The sequence below is a fragment of the Meles meles genome, chromosome 20, assembly GCF_922984935.1.
Source record: "Meles meles chromosome 20, mMelMel3.1 paternal haplotype, whole genome shotgun sequence".
Classification (NCBI taxonomy): domain Eukaryota; kingdom Metazoa; phylum Chordata; class Mammalia; order Carnivora; family Mustelidae; genus Meles; species Meles meles.
In genome coordinates, this window is record NC_060085.1 from 47,833,432 (window position 1) to 47,858,218 (window position 24,787).

The 24,787-nt window shown below is 38.8% G+C and overlaps 1 protein-coding gene and 1 long non-coding RNA gene across 10 annotated transcripts in view; one reads left to right on the forward strand and one right to left on the reverse strand.

The window, feature by feature from the left end:
- ITPR1 (inositol 1,4,5-trisphosphate receptor type 1) overlaps window positions 1-2,644 on the forward strand; it is a 329,559-nt gene extending 326,915 nt beyond the window's left edge. For all 6 annotated transcript variants that reach the window (XM_045991794.1, XM_045991795.1, XM_045991797.1 and 3 more), the window contains one exon: window positions 1,324-2,644. In XM_045991794.1, coding sequence (XP_045847750.1) covers window positions 1,324-1,410 — 87 coding nt within the window. In that variant the 3' untranslated portion in view covers window positions 1,411-2,644. The remainder of the gene's footprint in view (window positions 1-1,323) is intronic.
- LOC123932981 overlaps window positions 1-24,787 on the reverse strand; it is a 40,162-nt gene that overhangs the window by 13,782 nt on the left and 1,593 nt on the right. For all 4 annotated transcript variants that reach the window (XR_006816492.1, XR_006816491.1, XR_006816493.1 and 1 more), the window contains exon 2: window positions 2,778-2,990. This is a non-coding gene — a long non-coding RNA (uncharacterized LOC123932981). The remainder of the gene's footprint in view (window positions 1-2,777; window positions 2,991-24,787) is intronic.

The following is a 24,787-nucleotide window of genomic DNA, read 5'->3' on the forward strand; positions in this document are numbered from 1 at the left end:
TCCTTGTAAATTCTCTTCTAAATTATAAAAGAAGGCATTTCACAGGAGCCTAAAAATAGTATGTTGATTTAAAAGAAAACTGCCATGTTTTGAGTAAGGACTTTAAAACTGAACCTAGGTAAGCTATTCTTGTTTTATGTTCTCTCAGGATATTTTGTACCAAAAATTAGTCCAGGGGAAAAGTGAGACTTAAGCAACTACTATGTGACACTCTCCCAAAAAGTTTACATACATCTGTTCACTTCTACCTGAGATAGGAATGATCATCCTAACTGTGCGAGTGAGGAAACAGACTTTGAGAAGCTAATACAGAACCATAAGGAAATGGGTCTGATTCCAAAGTCCATGTTTTTACCAGGATACACTAATTCTTGTCTGATTTTAGGAAACCAAAAATCTACATGCAGGACCTAACACCATTTGTAGACAGCAATTTTATCTAACATATATTTCATTATAGCCTTTTAATCTTAATTGGCTTAAATGCCCAGCATCAAATCCAGAGCTAGGACCAACTAGTTGAGAAAAATAATAATGTGGGACACTAAATGTACCCTAAAATATCTAGAACAGAGCTAGCTACCCATCAATATGAAAAGTGATTTGGTTCAGCAGCCAAATGAATAGTAACAACCTCTTATTTGGGGTTTTGCAAGCACTTTTTCATTTGACCACTCTTAGGAAATGGTCTTTCCTGACCTTAATCAGTCCTGTGTCTGTGGATGGCAAAGAACAGACCCCACTGAGTGCCTAGAGCACTGTTTATAACATTTAGTCACTCTGGATCTCACTGGCATGTGAGGACATTCCTCATTTTCCTCAAGGTGCTACATCATTTCCCCCCCCACCCCAAACCAGAATTACTCTGGAATCACTGAGAAATGTAATCAGGACCCCCTGAAGACCATGGACATAGTCCCTCTCAAACCTAGGATTCTAAACACACTGCTTCTCTTGATAGTTTGGTATGCTGTTCCCACCACACAAAGCCACCATTTCCAATGAGCCTTTAAATCATTTGGAAATGGATTTGGGAAACAATCAAGAATCCTGTGCTTTTATCGTTTTTTTGTTTCTTTATGAAACAAATAGTAAGCAATACTTCTGAATGCCACATTGCATGACTAGGTCACCGAATTCCCCATTCTGCCTAGGAAGATGTCCCTTTTGAAGTTCTGAGTGTTTGATTTAGTGACGGTACACTATTTGTAGAAAGTGGGTTTCAGTATAAACCATAACCACAGAGGTAAATCTATGGTTCAGTATATGATCTGACGTACAGGAAGTGTCTGGGTCTAATGATGAAACTTTTTAACTTTCCAGATGACAGAACAAAGGAAGCAGAAACAAAGAATTGGTCTTCTAGGACATCCTCCTCATATGAATGTCAACCCACAGCAACCAGCATAAGCAAATGAAATAAAGGAAACTCCTGTAACTTTTATAATTATTATTAATGTGGGTATGGCTACTTAGTTCTGATTCACCCACAAAGATGACATTAATCCCTAGTACATTTGTAAATAATCAGTTTTATACTGTATGTATATGATTGCTACTCTAAAGGTTTGGATATATGTATTGTAATTAGAATTGTTGGCATGATGAAATTTCATTTGTGCCAAAAATATTAAAAATGCCTTTTTTGGAAGGACTAAAGAAAGCACCTGATTTGCACTTGAACCAGATTATAGATTTAAAAGTATACAACCTGTATTTTGTATTTAAAACTAGAATAGCCAGTATTTATGTTTTTTATAAAACTGTGCAATACGAATTATGCAATCACAATGAATTTGTAACTCCTGAGTGTCCTAAAGGGAGTGCACATCTTTGAAGCTGGTGTGTTAATACTATGTAATAAATGGTTAAATATCAAATGATGCTGCTGCCAAAATCCTATGACTAGTGAGTTTCCAGCCCCTGGGCATTTTGTACCATATACTTATCTGTGGTGATAACTGTTTCTCGTTGCTAGTGGCATTAATGCCTCTAATAGTGACAGTGCTCCAAGTCAGCATTCATCTTAAGAAAAGCAACTTTAGTTTCAAAGATAATTTTAAGCTTCTGAACTGATCATTTAAGTAAGAGAACTAAATTAGAAGCTCAGACTTTAGCTTGTGAAGTTAATGAATTTTTGAAAGGTAAATTTTTATGCAACATTTGGAATAAATGCATACTGCTGGCCAATCAGTGTCATCTCCAAGGTCAATTTTGGTGTCACAGGATAAAGAAATGAATTGATAGTGTCTAGATTATCTAGTCCAAACAGTAGAGTTGATTTTTTTCTTCATCTGAACCAACATGCTACAGTAGCTAAGTATTTAAACTATATACATCCATATAAAGATGAAATATGAGCTATCCCATTAGAACTCATAGTTGAACACTGACATGTTATTCTTGTGAAAGAGCCACGTTTTGGTTTTATTTCCTTGTCACATGATTTCTTTCCTTGATGGATGAAAAGTATGAAAGGAAACTTTTATATCTGTTGCCTAGTTTTGTACATGGATCTCATTTTACAAGAGAATCTCTCTGCCAAAAAAAAAAAAGTTTAAAATGTACTGAAAGCAGAGTTCTGAAGTGAGTAAAGTTTGTAAATGCATATATGAAAATAAATATTTAATGATGCAGAACAATATACAGTGGTGGACTGGTGGCTTTCAGTTTGGCATTTCTTTGTGTCTTAACAGCTGTTTCAATGACTTATTTTCTTTGGGGCCAATTTAAAGCGCACCTGGTTTGGTTACCAGATTCATTCAGAAAATGCTTACCTGATTAGCAAGAATGCTGAGGAGATCTACTTCAACAAATATCAGGGCGTGTTTAATACGATGTTCATTCATTCGTTCTTTTAGATGAGTGGCTGCCAAGCACACTGTCCTGAGCAGTGAGCACCAGGGCCCGCTGAGGGAAAGTCAGGGTGGACTCTGCTGAGGCTCTGGCCGCCTGGGCTTTCCCAGGACTGGGGGGCTCTGACTTGCTGTCTGCAAATAAAAACAGTTGCCGTTTGTTTTCCTTCGTGTCCAGTGGTTGGAGGCCTTCCACAAGACAGAAATATTTCACAGAGCTAACTTGTCTATCCAAAGGTAGTAAAACTTGTTCCCTACTAAAAGCAATGCCCTCCCGCCCGCCCATTTGCTCTTTTAACACTAATTCTCTCTGTGCTTTGGTAAATACGCATAATTACCACCCAATGTTGGGAACTAGGTCAGGATTGAGTTCCAGTTAAATGACTAGTTTCATAACCAATGCTTCTACGTTATAAATTTGATAACTTAAAAAAAATGAATAATTTTCCAGTCAATGCAGTGTATCGCCACAAAATGTTTCCATAACAAGGCAGGCCCAAGATAGACACAGACTTGAACCCGTGAACACGAGTGCGGTCTCAGCTGAAGCCCACCACCTGCGCCTGAGCCAGCAGGGACTTGCTCCTCCTCGGGTTTCTCTTTGATCTCATGCTGCCCAGCACAGCGTGGCAGTATGTGTGGTTTGTCTCCCCAGTCCCATCCAGCTCACTGGAGAGTTGTGCACGGACATGTCCGGGTTGCAGCGTTTACAAGTTTGTCATGTTTCATCTGAATCCTGTCACCTAAGATAGAAATCTTCATTCAATTTGCCAGCTTCAGCAGAAAATAAATGGAATTGGAATGCCACTCCACCCTGGATGCGGCAGATCCTACCCTTGGAGTTTGGGTGTGAACGCAAAGCTAGTATAATTGAAACATAAAATCTGAAGTGAAAACTTCTATAGCCTTTGATGTGTAATTGTGATTTCACCTTTCTCCAGACATTGCTTTTTCTTTTTTTTTTTTTTAAGATTTATTTATTTGACAGATAGAGATTACAAGTAGGCAGAGAGGCAGGCAGAGAGAGAGAGAGGAGGAAGCAGGCTCCCAGCCAAGCAGAGAGCCCGATGCGGGGCTCGATCCCAGGACCCTGGGATCATGACCTGAGCTGAAGGCAGAGGCTTTAACCTGCTGAGCCACCCAGGCGCCCCAGACATTGCTTTTTCAAACACTTCTATTTCAAGGGTGGACGTCCACATCACCTTCAAAGCTGCCTGGTATCAGGCTGAGTAACAAACGTGGTAATAGAGTGCTAATATGCAAGAAATTCTTTCTGGCTTTATTTAATTTTAAAAGTTTTTTTTTTTTTTTTAAAGATTTATTTATTTGACAGATAGAGATTACAAGTAGGCAGAGAGAGAGAGAGGAGGAAGCAGGCTCCCAGCCAAGCAGAGAGCCCGATGCGGGGCTCGATCCCAGGACCCTGGGATCATGACCTGAGCTGAAGGCAGAGGCTTTAACCTGCTGAGCCACCCAGGCGCCCCAGACATTGCTTTTTCAAACACTTCTATTTCAAGGGTGGACGTCCACATCACCTTCAAAGCTGCCTGGTATCAGGCTGAGTAACAAACGTGGTAATAGAGTGCTAATATGCAAGAAATTCTTTCTGGCTTTATTTAATTTTAAAAGTTTGCTGTAGCACCAATCCAAATTTCAAGATTTTACCAAATTCCTTAACTAAACCATTTGTTAAATCAAAGGATGTGGAGAATTCCATTCCACTTTTCTAACATTTATATCCTACCCTTTGCTTCTTCTGTATATAAACCTGTGTACTGCTAAACCTTCTTTTCCCCTTCTACTCTTCACTGGGTCCTAAGCTCTAAATGCTATTTCATCCCATACGATTTTTCTTAGTACTACATCTGTCTCTAGTCACCCCACACACATACAAAATACAACTTCTTTTATTTCATTCTTTAAAAATTTGATTCAACTTAATTGGTTTGTTTCCAAGTTCATGCTTCTTATTCATTGTTCTTCACTCAGCCAATTTTTTTTACTTGGTTGTACTTTCTGAAAATGGATTGCTTGATTTGGGTCCTGTAAAAACTGCTCTTTCATCCTGTTTAAATATTTCCTAACATAAATTATATAGCAAGCATACTTTATTTCTAGAAGCTAACCAACACAGTCTATGCAGTAGAGCAAACTAAACGAAGCTTTACTTATGTGCTAGTGGGAAATTATCAAGATCTTCACAGTAAACTAAGGAATTAACCTGTTAAAAATTCAATTCTAGACTTGATCCTCCTACTGAGGATGGTCTACTATCCTCCTACTGAGCATGATAATGCATGAATGAGAAATAGCCTGGAAGTTTTTGACAGTTATTTTAAGGCTGACTTCTGGGCTGCATAGATGGAAATTTTCTCCTTCAAACATACTAAATACAAAAGGGACATAAATACAGATTTCTAGAAGTAGAGTTGGTTTTTTGCTGAAATAATGTTTTTACAGATTTTGAAGAGCAAAATAGGTGCCCAATAGAAGGTATAAATTATATGACCATAAAAGTCACTTTTATATAAGACAGGATATTACAAAGGGCTCCTACAGAAGGCTTTTGAGACAAGATGCTGTATCTACCAAACCATAGAGCAGGAGTGAAACTAATTTCAAAGACAAGACATTAAGACTTAGAGGGGTGCTTGGCTGGCTCTGGCAGTACAGCATGTGACCTGTGATCTCAGGGTCATGACTTCGAGCCCCACTTTGGGGATAGAGATTACCTTGAGGAAAAAAGAGAGGAAAAAAAGAAATCGAGACTTAGAGAGGCAAAGCAATTGGCCTAAGGACTCAGTTCCAGAATAAACAAAGGTCTCCTGACTTAGCCAAATCCAGAGAGCATTCTTCCCACTTGCTACCAGTCTTCCAGAATGGGGCTGTGATATCTCAGGAGAAATCAGTTTCCCACAACAGTTCTCCCTTCACAGAAAGTTCTTAGGGAGAATACCACTTTGTCCTGAGATGCAAATTGTTTTTTGTTGTTGTTGTTGTTTTTACAAATCTACTTTTATAAGGGATCTACAAATTAGAAAGCAGACTTTGTCAAGACTGAAAACTGTGGCAAAGATTAGCAGCTCCTAATATCTCTCTTTTACAATTACCAATCTCATACAGTACTTCTTACTTAACTGCGTTTTTCAACAGGAGATTCTATTCTCTCAATGAAGGTGGCTTCCTCCTAGTGAAAACATTCAGATAGAGGTGACTGGCATCCTATCCTACCACAAAAGTGGGTGTTTATTAGCAAACTCCGCTCTGCTCTTGCTCAGTATACGGATAATTTGCTAACAATCAACTAGAGTGTTGGAAAACCCCCATAAAGATTTCAATTTTACAGAAAGTACCCAAAATTCCACCAGTTTTGCATCACAAAGTAGTGGTTTAAGTAAAGTTTTGAGTAAAATGCCATGTGTGTGGTTTTTGTGGGTGGTTGCAGCTCAAAACGACTATTAGGCCTCATCAGTTACCTACAGGGGAGAGCTATGATGACAATTATAAATTAAGACAATTATGATTATTGTAACTTTTTTTTTCTTCTTTGGCATTATATACCACATGGGTAATTCTTGCAACCTAAAGGCAATTCAGAACCATAACTAGCCTTTAAGTCTGGACCCCAAAACCTGCCAAAATAAAGAAAATGAAAAGGTTGATCCCTAGTGGGTTTTGACATATGGTCAACTTCCAACAATGCTTATTGACTATGGGTTCTCCAGGCGCTGGTATTTTAAACTCATTTGGTAAAACAAATCTCTAGCTTACTAGGGGTACCACATTTTAAAAAGAAAAACTTACTAAACGAGAAGCTTAAAATACTTTAAGGTCATGACAAACCAGTGTGAAAGAGAATCCTAACACCTAGAAGTGAAACTGCATCATCCACCCAGTCTGGAAAGAAAAAAGAAAGCTAAAAACCACTATAGAATAAGAATGCAGAGTCTGAGAAAACCCCTAAGGTGAATTGTGAACAACAACAACAAGAAAAAGCGCCCCCACAACACAAGAAGTGCATACTGTATGCAAGAACCTCTAATGGAAAGAGTTCGCCAGCGTTTCTGTAATTTCCTCACAAAAAATGGTTAGTCCCAGGTCAAGAATGGAACTTTCAACAATTCAGGGATTTAACTGTTCACTCCAGAACTCAAGTTATTTAATCCTTTTTCATATGCTTGTCAGCTACAGCATCTCCAAGTCTTGTCAGAAGCTTTCCGTAAAAGTTCTCCAGAAGAACAACAATTGAGATTTGGTATGAAACTGGGACAAGGAGCCCAAAAGCACAAAAGGCTTGGGGGCTAAGCAGTAACTTACTTCAGAACCCACAGGGCAGCACGGTGGCATGAAAGGAACAAAGACCTTGAAGTTGGTTGAGAGTCTTCATACCAGCTCTGCCACTTCAGTGCTATGACTTTGAGCAAGTCCTTTCATCACTGTATTGTCACACCCCATCTAAAGAATGGACATCACCACTTACTTCTTTGGGCAGTACTGAGCAATAAAGACAAAACATGTCAAGTATCTATACATATATCCAGTACATGCTCTTACCCATGTCTTTGCAACATAATCACTTCTTCTTTCTCATACCTATCCACAATCTCAGCCAAATATTAAATGACCAAAGCTGCTTTCTATTCCTAATAAATGGGCCGGATATTACTGTAGGATCCTAAATCCTCACATTTGAACATGACACGTTGGGGTCATATTGAGTCATTTTTTAAAACTGTATCTCTAATATCCAAATTATATCTTAACTACCAATCTGAACTGAATTTATACAGAAAGAAAACTACCACAGCTTATGACTTCCAGATAATTATTCTAATATTTGTGATCAGTGTTGAATTCAAATCTGACTTTTCAAAATATTCATGGAAAGATGTTTTATCTTCTAGAGGATGATGTGTTTTCTTAGTTTATGAAATGCTTTCCTTTTTTTCAGGATTTTATTTATTTTTATTATTTGAAAGCAAGAGCAGGGTGAAGGGCAGAGAGAGAAGCAGATTCCTGGCTGAGCAGGAAGCCCGACATGGAGTTTGATCCCAGGACCCTGGGATCATGACCAGAGCCAAAGGCAGACACTTAACCAACTGAGCCACCCAGGTGCCCCGTTTATGAAACCTACATTCTCATTTACACCTCCCAACCCTGTTCAGTAGATTATTATCCCTGTCATCGGCATGGTTCTCAATTACTCTGTCATTTAACATGCAAATGCATATTTTAGACCATATCTCACATAACGGTGGACAGCCCAGCACTCCTGAGGATCCTAAGAAGGGTGCTTATAAGTTCCTAATGATTCCTTGTCATTCCTGATCCTAAACCCCAAATGCAACCTGATACTCATCATCTCCCCTCTATTTCACTTCACCCCTACTGCTGACACAGCCTGCTCTACTCTTGTCTCCAAAACACATTAACATCTGGGTGTCATACAAGCAGATCTTCGTAAGGGGAAGATTCTAACAGCAAATAGGAAACTACTTAAAATTGAGAATCAGACATCAAAACCCACACCCCTTCCTTCTCTGCCACTGGAGGAGCAACTTCTCATGTCTACCCTACTGCTAGGGCCCACTCTCTTTCCTGACCAAACAAAAGCATAATTAAAAAATTCCCTCCAGGGGCACCTGGGTGGCTCAGTCATTAAGCATCTGCCTTCAGCTCAGGTCATGATCCCGGGGTACTGGGATCAAGCCCCGCATCAGGCTCCCTGCTCAGTGGAAGCCTGCTTCTCCCTCTCCCACTCCCCTTGCTTGTGTTCCCTCTCTCGGTGTGTCTGTCAAATAAAAAAATTTTTTTAAACCTTAAAGAAAAAATTCCCTCCAGCCTCCATTAAAAACAAAAATTCCTGTTTCTTTACCATGCAGAGCAATTTTAGCCCCCAGGTCCCAACCACTCCTATCTAAATTAGCCCTTTACCTTGACCAAACCAAACCAACCAACAAACAAAAAACGTTAATTCCACTGTCCTTAGCTTCCAACTCAAAGATCAACCAGTTTTTTAAACTTTTCTTTCCCCTTCCTGATACATCCCTATCTTTTTTTTTTTTTTTAAGGTTTTTTATTTATTTCTTTGACAGACAGAGATCACAAGTAGGCAGAGAGGCAGGCAGAGAGAGAGGGGGAAGCAGGCTCCCTGCTGAGCAGAGAGCCTGATGTGGGGCTCGATCCCAGGACCGTGAGATCATGACCTGAGCTGAAGGCAGAGGCTTTAACCCACTGAGCCACCCAGGTGCCCCTGATACATCCCTATCTTAAAGAAGAAAAAAATCATTTTAGAAAGGTTAAGGGATATGGCCCAACTAGAACCTGGGACCTAGGATTCCAGAGCAGATTATGTGATCTTACCCACCCTCTTTTCTCTTTGCTTGCTTCACTCTGCTAAGTGCAGTCCCGCTGATAAGGTGCTGGGGCCTCCCCTTCTTCCCTGCCCACCTGTCTGGGGAAAACCTGTACCAGCTAAAAATTCTACGAGACACAAAAGAATGTAAAAGTTGTTAAGGGTCATGGCTGCACTATTTCATTTCTGTATCATGGGTCTCTAGCACAGCACCTGTCAAAGGTATTCTACACAATGACCCAAGGGAAAAAATTCTTTGCAAATCTCCACTTAATCTGCTCAAGGTTTTTGGAACCAAGGCAAATTAGGAGTCTTTCAATGAAGAAGGAGTATCTAGTGGCGGGAAGGGAGTTAAGATAGAACAATCAGTCACTACTCCTTTTGCTGCTACTTGACCCTTTAATCCTACAACTAATGATTAACTGTAATGCCTCTGGCTCCTACAGTCCTGCTTCACAACTCAAAACCATCTTCCACTGCTCCCTCTGAACAAGTGACCCCATCTCTCCCCTCTTTCAATTCTTTAACAGGTTAATGCGTGACCGTGTTGTCTTCCTGAAGATGTACAGACTCACGTGTACTCCCACGCTCCTCTCTCCACCACAGCCCCTTGTCTAATGCTAAATAATTGCCTCCATAATCCGTGGAGGGACTGTAGCGGTTCTCAGACTGTCCACAAAGAGAACACAATTTAGGTAACAGAAGGAAGGTAGGGCCATTTTGGGTAGCGAAGAATTATGGTTCATTTACATATGAACACACAGACGACATGGATGACTCTCCAAAGCATTACATTAAACAAATGAAGTCAGAACTGAAAGGCTACATCATGTGTCATTCCATGTATATGACATTCCGGAAAAACAAAATTACAGGGACAGAAATTAGATCAGCAGTTGCCAGAGACAGGAGGTATGGGAAGGGGATATATTACAAAGGGACACTAAGGAAATACACTGGGTAACAGAAAGATCTTTGGTGTGTTGGTAGTTATGACTACACAGGCTTCTCAAAATTTAAGAACTATAACCTAAAAGAAGTAAATAGTACTATATGTAAATTATGCCCCAGTAAACTTGACTGAAAATATTTCCAAAAACTAATGGGCGGTAGGGGAAGAGAGATAAAAGGGTCAGATCCAAGAATTTGCATTTTTAATTTGGTCCCCAGATAATTCTGATGCATGCTGTCCACAGTCCACAGGCTGAGAAGCACGGCTAATGTCTGGGCTGCATCACAGTACCTTTATTCTTTTTGGCACAGGCCATGTGCACACTTTTAGAACGGAGTTTCTTTTCACAGGGTTGAATAGGAGGGTCAGAGCAAAAGATATGCTCACTGGGGTGCCTATAGGGCTGGCAGTGAGACTTCAAAAAAAAAAAAAAGGAAAGAAAAAAGAAAAAAAAGAAGGTGTGCTCCTACTTAAAAAAGAAATGTTTTATAACTTGCAAATGGAGCAGTCTTCTAGTAATGCTGAATTTGCTTTCTACCGCTGCCATAACAATTAGCAAAAATTTAGTGGCTTAAACAACACAAATCATACTTCCAGTGGGTCTAAAATGGCTTGGCAGGGCTGCCATTGCTTCTAGAGGCCTTAGGGAAGAATCCATTTCCTTGCCTTTCTTGGCTTCGAAAGGCAGCCTGAATTCGCCCACTGGTGGTCTCCTCCCATCTTCAAAACCCGAAATGGCCAGTTGCATTTTCCCATTTCAAAATCCTTAACATAATCACATCTGCAAAATCCCTTTGCCATGTAAGGTAACATATTCACAGGGTTTGGGCAATAGGATGTGGACATCTTTAAGGGGGCTGTTATTCTGCCTACCACACTCGCTTACACAGAGTCTAGGCAAGTGCTTAGGATTAAGACAAGAAAAGCAAATCATCCATCTGTTTACAAGCTTAACTGATTTGAATACAATTAGGAAGATGCATTTTCTTATGATCCAAACAGGCTGAAAAATCAGTTCATTAACATGATCGTAAAAACTGATAAAGCTACACAGGATTACCTAAGATGGTATGTTGCTTTCTTTTCACCTTCACTACTGATAGGACTTCCGTTTCACCTTTACTACTGATACCAGAAACTATAAAAGAGATGTGTTTGCTTTTTCAGACACACACACACACACACACACATATCTTATTTTCCTCAGTCTTACTTCTGAGCATTAGCACTTTAAAAATAAGACCCAGTGAGGGGCACCTGGGTGGCTCAGTCAGTTAAGCAACCAGCTTAACTGATTTCCACTCAGGTCATGATCTCAGGATTCTGAGATTGAGCCCTGTTTGGGCTCCGCTGAGCGTGGAGCCTGTTTGTGATTCTCTCTCCTTCTGCCTCTGTCCCACCTTCCCATCTATAAAAAAATAAGACCCAGTAAACTCAAAGAAAACAAAAGAAAAAAAACTTCCCAAGCAATAAGCCTTAATGGGGGGGGGGGGGGGAGCCAATGTATACCTGCATAAGATAAGAAAATTTAAATAATATGGCATCCATATCTCTTCTTTGGTGACTGCCTATACAATTTCTTTTTCTTTGCTCACCTTTTTATTTCTTTTACTATTACTGAATTTTAAGTTTTGTTTTTTATATTCTGACTGCCGATTCTTTATCAAATACATGTTTTGCAAATACTTTTTCCCCCGATCTACGGCTTGTCTTTTTATTTCCTTAGCACAGCTTTCCAAAAATCCGAAGTTTTTAATTTTGACAAAACCCAATTTATCAACTTTTTTCTTTTGTGGCTCATGTTTTTTTGTGTCCTAAGAAATCTTCATCTAACTAAAATCCCAAAGATTTTTCTCCTATGTTTTCTTCCAGAACAGCAGTGTACAATAAAGCTTTCTGTGATGATGAAAATGTGCTATACTCCAAGCTAACCAATACACTAGCTAGAGCTAACCACACATAGCTACTGAGGACTTGACATGTGGCTAGAACTAGGAACTGAATTTTAAAATTGTATTTAGTTTTAATTATTTAAATTTAAATAGCCACATGTAGCTACCATATGGACAGGAAGTTCTAGAAGTGTTATAGTTTTGATTTTACATTTTGGTCTATGATACATTTTGAGTTAATTTTTGTAAGTGTTTGAAGTATGGATCAGGGTTCATTTTTTAAAAATACGGACATCTAATTATTCTAGCACCATTTTGTGAAAAGACTATCTTTTACTCCAATGAGTTATCTTGGCACCTGTGGCCATGTTTATGTCTTTTTCTGAGCTCTACATTCTGTTCCATTAACCTATGTGCCTTTCCTTTTACCAGTATCACCCTATCTTCATATATGGTCAACTGACCTTCAACAAGGGCACGCAGAATATACAATGGGGAAAGGACAGTCTCTTCATCAAATGTTGCTGAGAAAACTGGACATCCAATTGCAAACAAATAAAACTGAATTCTTGTCTTACCATATGTGAAAATCAACTCAAATGGACTCAAAACTTAAATGTAAGACCTGAAACTGAAAAACTCTAAGGAAAAAAAAAAAAAAGAAAAAAAACAGGGAAAAGCTTTATGACACTGGTCTTAGCAATGACTTTTTGAATACGACACCAAAAGGTTAGGCAATAGATACAAAAATAGGCAAGATGGGACTACATCAAACTAAAAAGCTCCTATACAGCAAAGAGAACAATCAATAGACTAAAAAAGCAATCTATCAAAAGGGAGAAAATATTTGCAAATTTTTAAGGGATTAATATCCAAAATATGTAAGGAACTCTTACAGCTCAAAAGCAAAAAAAATAAATAATTTGATTAAAAATGGGCAAGAAATTTGAAAGCTTTTCCAAAGAAGACATACAAATGGCCAATAAATATATGAAAAGATGCTCAACATTATCAGACATCAGGGAAATGCAAATCAAAACCACAGTGAGATAACACCTCACACTGGTTAAGATGGCCATTATTGAGAAAACAAAATAACAAGTATAGATAAGAATGTGGAAAAACTGGAACCCTGGAACACTACTGATGGAAATGTAAAATGGTACAGCCACTACAAAGAACAGTATGAAAGTTACTCAAAAAATATATAAAATGACCACATGAAGCACCAATCCCATTTCTGGGTATTAATCCAAAACAACTGGAGGCACCAAGGTGGCTCAGTTGGTTGAGTGTCTGCCTTTAGTTCAGGTCAAAATCTCAGGGTCCTGGAATGGAGCCCCATGTTGGGCTCTCTGCTCAGCAGGGAGTCTTCTTCTCCCTCTCCCTCTGTGCTCCTCTCTCTCTTAAATAAATAAATAAAATCTTTGAAAAAGTTCAAAAGAAGTGAAATCATGTTCTCAAAGAGATATCTGCATTCCCAGATTTACTATAGCATTGTTCAGAATAGCTAAGAGGTAGAAACAACCTAAATGTCTATTGACAGAAAAATGGATAAAGAAAATGTAGTATATACAAACAGGGGAATATAATTCAGCCATAAAAAGGAAGGAAATCCTGTCATATGCCAGAAAATAGATGGAACTTGAGGACATTATGCTAAATGAAATAAGCCAGTCATGGGCAATTACTGCATGACTCCACTTATATGAGGTATCGAATCTAGTCAAAACTCATCAAAGCACAAAATACAATACTGTTGTCAAAGTCTGTAAAGAGGTGGAAGCAAGGAGCTGCTAATCAACGAGTATAAACTTCCAGTCATGCAGGATTGAAAAGTTCTGGAGAGCTGCTATACACTATACCTATAGTTAATAATCTGTATTGTACACTTAATAATTGAGGGTAGATCTCATGTTCTGTGGATGTTTTACTACAGGTTTAAAAATAATCCTACAGTCTTAACTACTATAACTTTATAGTAAGTCTTGAAATCAGGTAATATGAATCTTATAGCTGCTTTTCTCTTTCAAAATTGTTTTGGCTGTAGTAAGTTCTTTGCTTCTCTATATAAATGTTAGGAACAGCCTGTTGAACCACATAAATATAAAGAATTATAAGAGGCCACTACAAAAATTATATGCCAACAAAGTGGACAATCTAGAAAAAAATGGATAAATTGTTAAGAAACCTATAATTCTACAAGATTGAATTAGGAAAAAGTAGAAAATCTGAAAAGAAATCGGTAAAAAGTAATGAAATTAGGGGCACCTGGGTGGTTCAGTGAGTTAAGCATCTGCCTTCAACTCAGATCATGATTCCAGGGTCCTGGGATCAAGCCCCATGTCAGGCTCTCTGCTCAGCAGGGGGCCTGCTTCTCCTTGACCTCTGCCAGATGCTCCCCTTCCTTGTGCACTCTGTCAGATAAATAAATCTTTTTTTTAAAAAGTAATGAAATTTAATCAATAATCAAAAAACTCCCCAAAAACAAAAGTCCGGGAAAAGATGGTTTCACAGGTAAATTCTACAAAACATTTTAATAAGTTAATACCTATCCTTTTCAAACTATTCCAAATAATTGAAAAGAAAGGAACGCTTCTAAATTCATTTTACAAGGCTAGCATTACCCTGATAACAAAACCAAAGACCCTACAAAAAAGAAAATTACAGGCCAATTCCCTGATGAATACAGATGCAAAATTCCTCAACAAAGCATTAGTAAATGAATTCAACAATACATTAAAAGGATCATTCACTACAGTCAAGTAAGATTTATTCCAGCGATGCAAGGATGGTTCAATATCTGCAAATCAAATCAAAATCATATAACACATTAACAAAATAAAGGGTAAAAATCATATTACGGCGGGGGGGGGGGGAGGAGAGCAAGATGGCAGAGGAGTAGAAGACCTAAATTTTGTCTGCTCCCAGGAATTCAGCTAGATAGTTAACATCCCAACCATTGTGAACACCTACAAACTCAACAGGAGATCAAAGGAAAGAATAGCAGCAATTCTACGAACAGAAAAGCAACCACTTTCTGGAAGGTAGGATATGCAGAGAAGTCAATCTGAGGCAATATTTGGGAAGAAAGACCACCAGGAGAGGGAGCCTCCATCAGCTGGCTTCTGGCAAGTGAGAGAGCAGTGGAGCACAAAATCAGAACTTTTAGAAGTCTGCTCTGCTAAGGGACATCACTCCAGTGGTTAAATGGGGGGTGGAACCTTTGCTGGGACAGTGTGGTCTCAGGACGCTCAGAGTCACAGAAAGATTGAGGGTGTCTGAGTGCAGCAGACCTCCCAGGTATCAGAGCAGGAAAGCCAGCTGCAAAGACGGAACCGAGGAGGGGGCTCTCAGCTTGGGGGTGCCACAAACCATGATCCACCCCACAGTTGGGTTACTTCTCTTCATGCAGGGACCCAACAAGTGGCAGATCCAGGGAGACTCCCCTTCCTCCCCTGGAAAGAGCAGCACGGGAACACACCTCAGGAATCTGTTGGGTTTGTAGACTCCAAACAAGGTTGTGTGCCAGAGACAGAAACACTTGGTCACAGCCAGGTGAGCATGGAGTGCAGCCAGGGACCAGGAAGAAAGGACTGATTGACTGCTTTTCTCTGTGGGCGCACTGAGGAGTGGGGCCCTGAGTTCTCAGCTACTCCAGGGCCGGAGATTAAAAACCTGCCATTTTTATTCTCGTCCTCCAAAGCTGTACGGAACAAAAGTTACCGAGATCAAACCCAAGTAGATTACTTAGCGGACACTGGCAGGGCAGTACAATTCCACCTCGGGCAAAGACAATTGAGAATCACTGCAACAGGCCCCTCCCCCAGGAGATCAGCAAGAACATCCAGCCAAGACCAAGTACACCAATCAATGAGAACTGCAAAACTCCAGCACTAGGGGAATACAGCACACAGAATCATGGCTTTTTCTTCCACGATCCTTTAGTTTTTCAAGGTTAATTTTTAAAATTTCCTTTATCTTTTTCTTTTTGTATTTTGAATTGTTCTTTCCTATTTTTACCAATATCTTATCAATTCCTTTTTAAAAATTTTTTAATTTTCATTTTTACAGTGATATTCTATTCCTTCATTGCACTTAAACTTATTTTGTGTATGTATGTAAGTTTTTCTTTCTCTAAAATTTTGGAATACATTTTCTTCTAACAGAACAAAATATAACCTAAATCTAGTGTATGGCTTTGTTCTAGTCTCCTGCCTGAACACATTCTTTTTTTCTCTCTCTCTCTTCCTTTTTCCAACCAACTTATCAATTCCTTTTTTAAAATCTTTTTTCAATTTTCATCTTTATAGTCATATTTTATTCCTCCATCGCATTTATTTTTGTATATATGTACATTATTTTTGTATATATGTACATTATTCTTTCTTTAAAATTTTTGGAGGCAGATTCTTCTAACAGACCAAAATACACCCAAAATCTAGTGTGTGGCTCTGTTATATTCACCAGCCTGATCATATTCCTTTTTTCTTTTCTTTTTTTTTTTTTTTTTTTCCTTTCTTTTCTCTCTGGTTTTGGGTCTCTTCTGATTTGTTTAGTGTATATTCCTCTGGGGTTGTTGTTATCATTTTACCATTTTGTTCTCCCATTCATCTATTCATCTCTGGACAAAGATGACAATGTCAAATAGAAAAACTAACCTCAAAAAAAAAAAGGACAAGAGGCAATACCGACTGCCAAGGACCTAATCAATAGGGACATTAGTAACATGTCAGAACTAGAGTTCAGAATGACGATTATAAAGATACAAGCTAGGCTTGAAAAAAGCATGGAAGATACTAGAGAACCCCTTTCTGGAGAAATAAAAGAACTAAAATCTAACCAAGTTGAAATCAAAAAGGCTATTAATGATGTGCAATCAAAAATGGAGGCTCTCGGGGTGCCTGGGTGGCTCAGTGGTTTAAGCCGCTGCCTTCGGCTCAGGTCATGATCTCAGGGTCCTGGGACTGAGTCCCACATCGGGCTCTCTGCTCAGCAGGGAGCCTGTTTCCCTCTCACTCTCTCTGCCTGCCTCTCTGCCTACTTGTGATCTCTCTCTGTCAAATAAATACATAAAATCTTAAAAAAAAAAAAAAATGGAGGCTCTCAGGATAAATGAGGCAGAAGAGAGAATCAGTGATACAGAAGACAAAATGATGGAGAATAAAGAAGCTGAGAAAGAGATAAACAACTACTGGATCATGAGGGGAGGATTCAGGAGATAAGTGATATCATAAGGCAAAACAATATGAGAATAACTGGGATCCCAGAAGAAGGGGGGGCAGAAGGTGAGAGGGGGCAGAAGGTATATTGAAGCAAGTTATAGCAGAGAACTTCCCTAATGTAAGGAAGGAAACAGGCATAAAAATCCAGGTGGCACACAGAACCTCCAATCAAAATCCACAAAAATAGGTCAACACCCTGTCATCTAATAGTAAAACTTAAAAGTCTCAGAAACAAAGAGAAAATCCTGAAAGCAGCTCAGGACAAGAGGTCTGTAACCTACAATGGTAGAAATATTAGATTGGCAGCAGACCGATCCACAGAGACTTGGCAGGCCCGAAAGGATGGGCATGATATATTCAGAGCACTAAACAAGAAAAATATATAGCCAAGAATACTATATCCAACTAGGCTGTCATTGAAAATAGAAGGAGAGATTAAAAAGTTTCCAGGACTGGTGCGCCTGGGTGGCTTAGTGGGTTAAAGCCTCTGCCTTCGGCTCAGGTCATGATCCCAGCTTCCTGGGATTGAGCCCCGCATCAAGCTCTCTGCTCATCGGGGAGCCTGCTTCCTCCTCTCTCTCTGCCTGCCTCTCTGCCTGCTTGTGATCTCTGTCTGTCAAATAAATAAATAAATAAATAAATAAATCTTAAAAAAAAAAGTTTCCAGGACAAACAAAAACTAAAAGAATTTGCGAACACCAAACCAGCCCTACAGGAAATATTGAAAGGGGTCCTCTAAGCAAAGAGAGAACCTGAAAGGAACATAGACCAGAAAGGAATAGAGACAATATACAGTAATAGTCACCTTTCAGGCAATACAATGGCACTAAATTCATATCTTTCAATAGTTACCCTGAATGTAAATGGGATAAATGCCCCAATGTAAAAGATGCAAGGTATCAGAATGGATAAAAAACAAAAAAAACAAAAACAAAAACAAACAAACAAAAAAAAACCCCAAGACCCATTGATATGCTGTCTGCAAGAGACTCATTTTAGACCCAAAGACATTTCCAGATTTAAAGTGAGGGGATAAAAAACAATGTACCATGCTAATGTACATCAAAAGAAAGCTGGAGTGGCAATCCTTATATCAAACAAATTAGATTTTAAACCAAAAACTATAATAAGAGATGAGGAAAGACACTGCATCATACTTAAAGGGTCTGTCCAACAAGAAGATCTAACAACTTTAAATACCCCTGTACCCCTAAATATGCCCCTAACATGGGAGCAGCCAATTATATTAGCCAAATAATAACAAAATCAAAGAAACACATTGATAATAATACAATAATAACAAAGGACATTAGCAGTACCCTCACTGAAATGGACAGATCATCTAAGCAAAAGATCAATAAGGAAATAAAGGCTTTAAATGACACACTGGACCACATGGACATCACAGATATATGGAGAACATTCCATCTCAAAGCAACAGAATATACATTCTTCTCCAGTGCACATGGAACATTCTCCAGAATAGATCACATCCTGGGTCACAAATCAGATCTCAACCGGTACCAAAAGACTGGGATCATTCCCCGCATATTTTCAGACCACAGTGTTCTGAAGCAAGAACTCAATCACAAGAGGAAATTTGGAAAGAACTCAAATACATGGAGGCTAAAGAGCATCCTACTAAAGAATGAATGGGTCAATCAGGAACTTACGAATTTAAAAATTCATGGAAACAAATGAAAATGAACACAATTGTTCAAAATCTTGGGATGAAGAAGAGGCAGTGTTTGGTTTTTTTTTTTAAGATTTTATTTATTTATTTGACACAGAGAGAGATCACAAGTAGGCAGAGAGGCAGGCGGAGAGAGAGGAGGAAGCAGGCTCCCTGCTGAGCAGAGAGCCTGAGACGGAGCTCGATCCCAGGCCCCTGGGATCATGACCTGAGCCGAAGGCAGGGGCTTTAACCCACTGAGCCACCCAGGTGCCCAAGAAGAGGCAGTCTTAAGAGGAAAGTATATAGCAATACAATCCTTTCTCAGGAAACAAGAACGGTCTCAAGTTCACAACCTAACCCTACACCTAAAGGAGCTGGAGAAAGAACAGCAAAGAAGGCCTAAACCCAGCAGCAGAAGAGAAATAATAAAGATCAGAGCAAAAATCAATGAAATAGAAACAAAAAGAACAGTAGAACAGATCAACGAAACTAGGAGTTGGTTCTTTGAAAGAATTAAAAGATTGATAAACCCCTGGCCAGACTTATCAAAAAGAAAAGAGAAAGCACCCAAATTAATAAAATCATGAATGAAGGAGGAGAGATCACAACCAATACCAAAGAAATACAATTTTAAGAATATATCATGAGCAACTATATGCTAGCAAATTTGACAATTTAAAAGAAATGGATGCACTCCTAGAGACAAATAAACTACCAAAACTGAACCAGGAAGAAATAGAAAACCTGAACAGACCCATAACCAGTAAGGAGATTGAAGCAGTCATCAAAAATCTCCCAACGGGGCGCCTGGGTGGCTCAGTGGGTTAAAGCCTCTTCCTTCAGCTCAGGTCATGATCTCAGGGTCCTGGGATCGAGCCCCGCATTGGGCTCTCTGCTCTACAGGGAGCCTGCTTCCTCCTCTCTCTCTGCCTGCCTCTCTGCCTACTTGTGGTCTCTGTCTGTCAAATAAATAAATAAAATCTTAAAAAAAAAATCTCCCAACAAACAAGAGCCCAGGGCCAGATGGATTTATGGAATTCTTAGAATTCTACCAAACATTTAAAGAAGAATTAATACCTATTCTCCTGAAACTATACCAAAAAATAGAAATGGAAGTTAAACTTCCAAACTCATTTATGAAGACAGCATTACCCTGATCCCAAAATTGACAAAGATCTCACCAAAAAAGGGAATTATAGACCAATATCCCTGATGAACATGGATGCAAAAATTCTCACCAAAATCCTAGCCAATAGGATCCAACAGTACATTAAAAGGATTATTCATCACAACCAAGTGGAATTTATTCTTGGGCTGTAAGGTTGGTTCAACAACTACAAATCAATCAATGTGATTCAATACATTAATAAAAGAAAGAACAAGAACCATATGATCCTCTTAAAAGATGCAGAAAAAACATCTGACAAAGTACAGCATCCTTTCTTGATCAAAACACTTCACAGAGTGGGGATCGAGGGTACATACCTCAATATCATAAAAGCCATCTATGAAAAACCCACAGCGAATATAATTCTCAATGGGGAAAAACTAAAAGCTATTCTCCTAAGGTCAGGAACATGGCAGGTATGTCCACTATCACCACTGCTATTCAACATAGTACTAGAAGTCCTAGCCTCAGCACTCAGACAACAAAAATAAATAAAAGGCATCCAAACCAGCAAAGAAGTCAAACTCTCACTCTTTGCAGATGATATGATACTTTATGTGGCAAATCCAAGACTCAACCCCAAAATTGCTTGAACTCATACTGGAATTCAGTAAAGTAGCAGCATATAAAATCAATGCACAGAAATAAGTTTCATTTCTATACACCAACAACAAGACAGAAGAAAGAGAAATTAAGGAGTCGACCCCATTTAAAATTGCACCCAAAATCATGAAATGCCTAGGAATAAACCTAACCAAAGAGGCAAAGAATCTGTACTCAGGAAACTCTAAAGTACTCATGAAAGAAATTGGAGAAGACACAAAGAAATGGAAAAACGTTCCATGTTCATCAAAACACCATCCATTTTTTCCAAAGAAATGGAACAAATAATCCTAAAATTTACATGGAACCAGAAAAGACCCCAAATACCTAGTGGAATGTTGGAAAAGAAAATCAAAGCTGGTGGCATTACAATTCTGGACTTCAAGCTCTATTACAAAGCTGTGATCATCAAAACAGTATGGTACTGGCACAAAAACAGACACACAGATCAATGGAACAGAACAGAGAGCCAGAAATGGACCTTCCTCACTATGGTCAACTAATCTTCAACAAAGCAGGAAAAAAGACAATCTCTTCAACAAACGGGGTTGGGAAAATTGGATAGCCACATGCGGAAGAATGAAACTGGACCATTTCCTTACACCACACACCAAAACAGACTCCAAATGGATGAAAGACCTTAGTGGAAGACAGGAATACATCAAAATCCTTGAGGAGAGCACAGGCAGCAACCTCTTCTAACTCAGCCACAGCAACTCTTTCTTAGAAACATCACCAAAGGGAAACAGGGGCAAAAATGAACTATTGGGACTTCATCAAGATCAAAAGCTTTTACACAGCAAAGGAAACAGTCAACAAAACCAAAAGACAACCAACAGAATGGGAGAAGATATTTGCAAGTGACATATCAGATAAAGGGCTAATATCCAAAGTCTATAAAGAACTTATCAAACTCAACACCCAAAGAACAAATAATCCAATCAAGAAATGGGCAGAAGACATGAACAGACATTCCTACAAAGAAGACATCCAGATGGCCAAGACACATGAAAAAGTGCTCCACATCACTTGGCATCAGGGAAATACAAATCAAAACCACAATGAGATACCACCTCACACCAGTCAGAATGGCTAAAATTAACAAGTCAGGCAGGAACAGATATTTGCGAGTATGTGGAGAAAGGGGAACCCTCCTACACTGTTGGGTGGGAATGCAAGCTGGTGCAGCCACTCTGGAAAACAGAATGGAGGTGCCTCACGAAGTTGAAAATAGAGCTAGCCCATGACCCAGCAACCGCACTACTGGGTATCTGCCCCAAAGATACAAATGTAGTGATCTGAAAGGGCACATGCACCCCAATGTTTATAGCAGCAATGTATACAATAGCCAAATTGTGGAAAGATCCCAGATGTCCATCAGTGGGGGAATCGATAAATCAGAAGTGGTATGTATGTGTGTGTACATGTGTGTATACACACACACACATTCAATGGAATATTATACAGACATCAAAAAACTGAAATCTTGCCATTTGCAACAACATGGATGGAACTAGAGGGTATTGTGCCAAACGAAACAAATCAACTGTAGAAAGACAATTATCATAACCTCTCACTGATATGAGGAATTTGAGCAACAAGACAGGATCATAGGCGAACAGAGGGGAAAAATAAGTCAAGATAAAACCAGAAAGGGAAACAAACCATAAGAGACTCTTAATCTCAGAAAACAAACTGAGGGTTGCTGGAGGGGAGGGCAGTGGGAGGGATGGAATGGCTGGGTGATGGACATTGGGAGGGTATGTGTTATGGTGAGCACAGTGAATTGTGTAAGACTGATAAATCACAGACCTATCCCCCTGAAACAAATAATACATTATATGTTAATTAAAAAATCACATTATCTTGATAAATGCAGAAGAATCATCAAATTTCAACATCAATTCATGTTAAAATGTCCACAGTATCGGGGACGCCTGGGTGGTTCAATCAGTTAAGCGTCTTACTCTTGGTTTCAGCTCAAGTCGTGATCTCAGGGTCGTGGGACCAAGCCCAGCATCAGGCTGTGCACTCAGCAGGGAGTCTGCTGGAGATTCTCTCTCTCCCCCTTTCCTCCTGCTTGTACTCTCTTGCTCGCCCACTCTCTCAAGTAATAAATAAATCTTTAAAAATAAAATAAAATGGCCATACTACCCCCAAGCAATTCACAAAGATTTAGCAACAATTCCAGGCAATCCCCACCAAAACACCAGTAACATTTTCTACATAACTAGAATAACCCTAAAATTTGTATGGAACCACAAAAGACACCAAATAATCAAAGTAATCTTGAGAACAAAGAACAAAGATGGAGGTACCACATTCCCAGATTTCAAACTATACTAAAAGCCACAGTAATCAAAACAATATGGTACTGGCACAAAAACAGACTCATAGATCAATGGAACAGAATGAAGAACCCAGAAATAAACCCATGCTTATGTGGTCAATTAATCTACAACAAAGGAGGAAAGAATATATAATGGGGGAAAGACACTCAGTTTAATAGATGGTGTTGGAAAACCTCGACTGCTACATAGAAAAGAATGAAACTGGACCATTTTCCTATGCTACATGCAAAAATAACTCAAAATGGATTAAAGACCTAAATGTGAGACATGTAACCAGAAAACTCTTAAAAGAAAATGTAGGTAGTACATTCCTGGACACTGCTCTTAGCAGTATGTTTTTGGATCTGTCTCCTCAGGCAAGGGAAACAAAAGCAAAAATAAACTGTTTGTAATAGATCAAGCTAAAAAGCTGTGTACAGTGAAGGAAATCGTCAACAAAATGAAAAGGCAACCTAATGGATGGGAGAAGATATTTAAAAATGATGTATCTGGTAAGGCGCTAATATCCAAAATATATAGAGAACTCCTACAACTCAAAACAAAACAAAAAAATCCAAACCAACTAAAAAAATGTGAAGATCTAAATAGATATTTTTCCAAAGAAGATATATAGGGCCAAGAGACACATGAAAAGATGCTCAACATCAATAATCATCAGGGAAATATAAACCAAAACCACAATGAGGTATTACCTTATACCAGTCAGAATGGCTTAGAATGAAAAAGAAATAACAAGTGTTGGTGAGGATGTGGAGAAAAGGGAACCCTCATGTACTGTTGGTGGGAATGCAAACTGGTATAGCCACCATGGAAAAGAGTATGAAAGTTCCTCAAAAAATTAAAAACAGAAATACCATGTGATCTAGTAATTCTACTTCTGGTTTACCAAAAGAAAATGAAAAGGCTAATTTGAAAAAAAAAAATATGCGTCCCTACATTTCCTGCAGCATTATTTGTAACAGCCAAGAAATGGAAGCAACCCAAGCGCCCAACCATAGGTAAATGGATAAAGAAAATATTGTATGTGTGTATGTATGTATGTAAGTGGAACTTGGCCATAAAACGGAATAAGAGTAGGAAAATGATCAGATTTGGCTAAGACCCACACTGACATTGCAAGAGTTATTTCATTTGAAACAAAGAAAAAATAAAAATGTTAAAGAAAACGAGTACTCTCAAAGAAACAATATAAATATCCAAAATTTCTAGAACAATTAAAAGGCGTAACTTTCCAGGAAGATTCTCTTCAGAAAAAAAAAAGTAGAGAAAACTGGTCATAAATTTCCTGAGGTAGAGGAGCATATAATAAACAGGGTTTTATTCCCCAGTGTCCAAAATGGTGAAGTTAAACAGTGGATATAAATGATATATATAAATCATTGATATAAATAGTACATGTTCAACCAATGTTTATTATGAGTGTTGCAGTCACTCAGCTACTATACTGTGTTAAATAATGTATGTCGAACTGAAATAGTGAGTGAGACCAAGGACAACTAATTCTTTAAAGCCAATTTCAGGAAATTGAAACATCTGCATGTAAACTCTACAAATGTTTAGAACACTAAAACAAAAAACTGAAAAATAAATGAAAAAGTTCCTGGAATCTCTCATATGCTTTCCATTAGAGAGCGTCAATCAAATGGCTACCTTCTCCAAAGCCCTACATGCGGACAAGCTACCAACTTTAATATCTCCCATTCACTTAAAA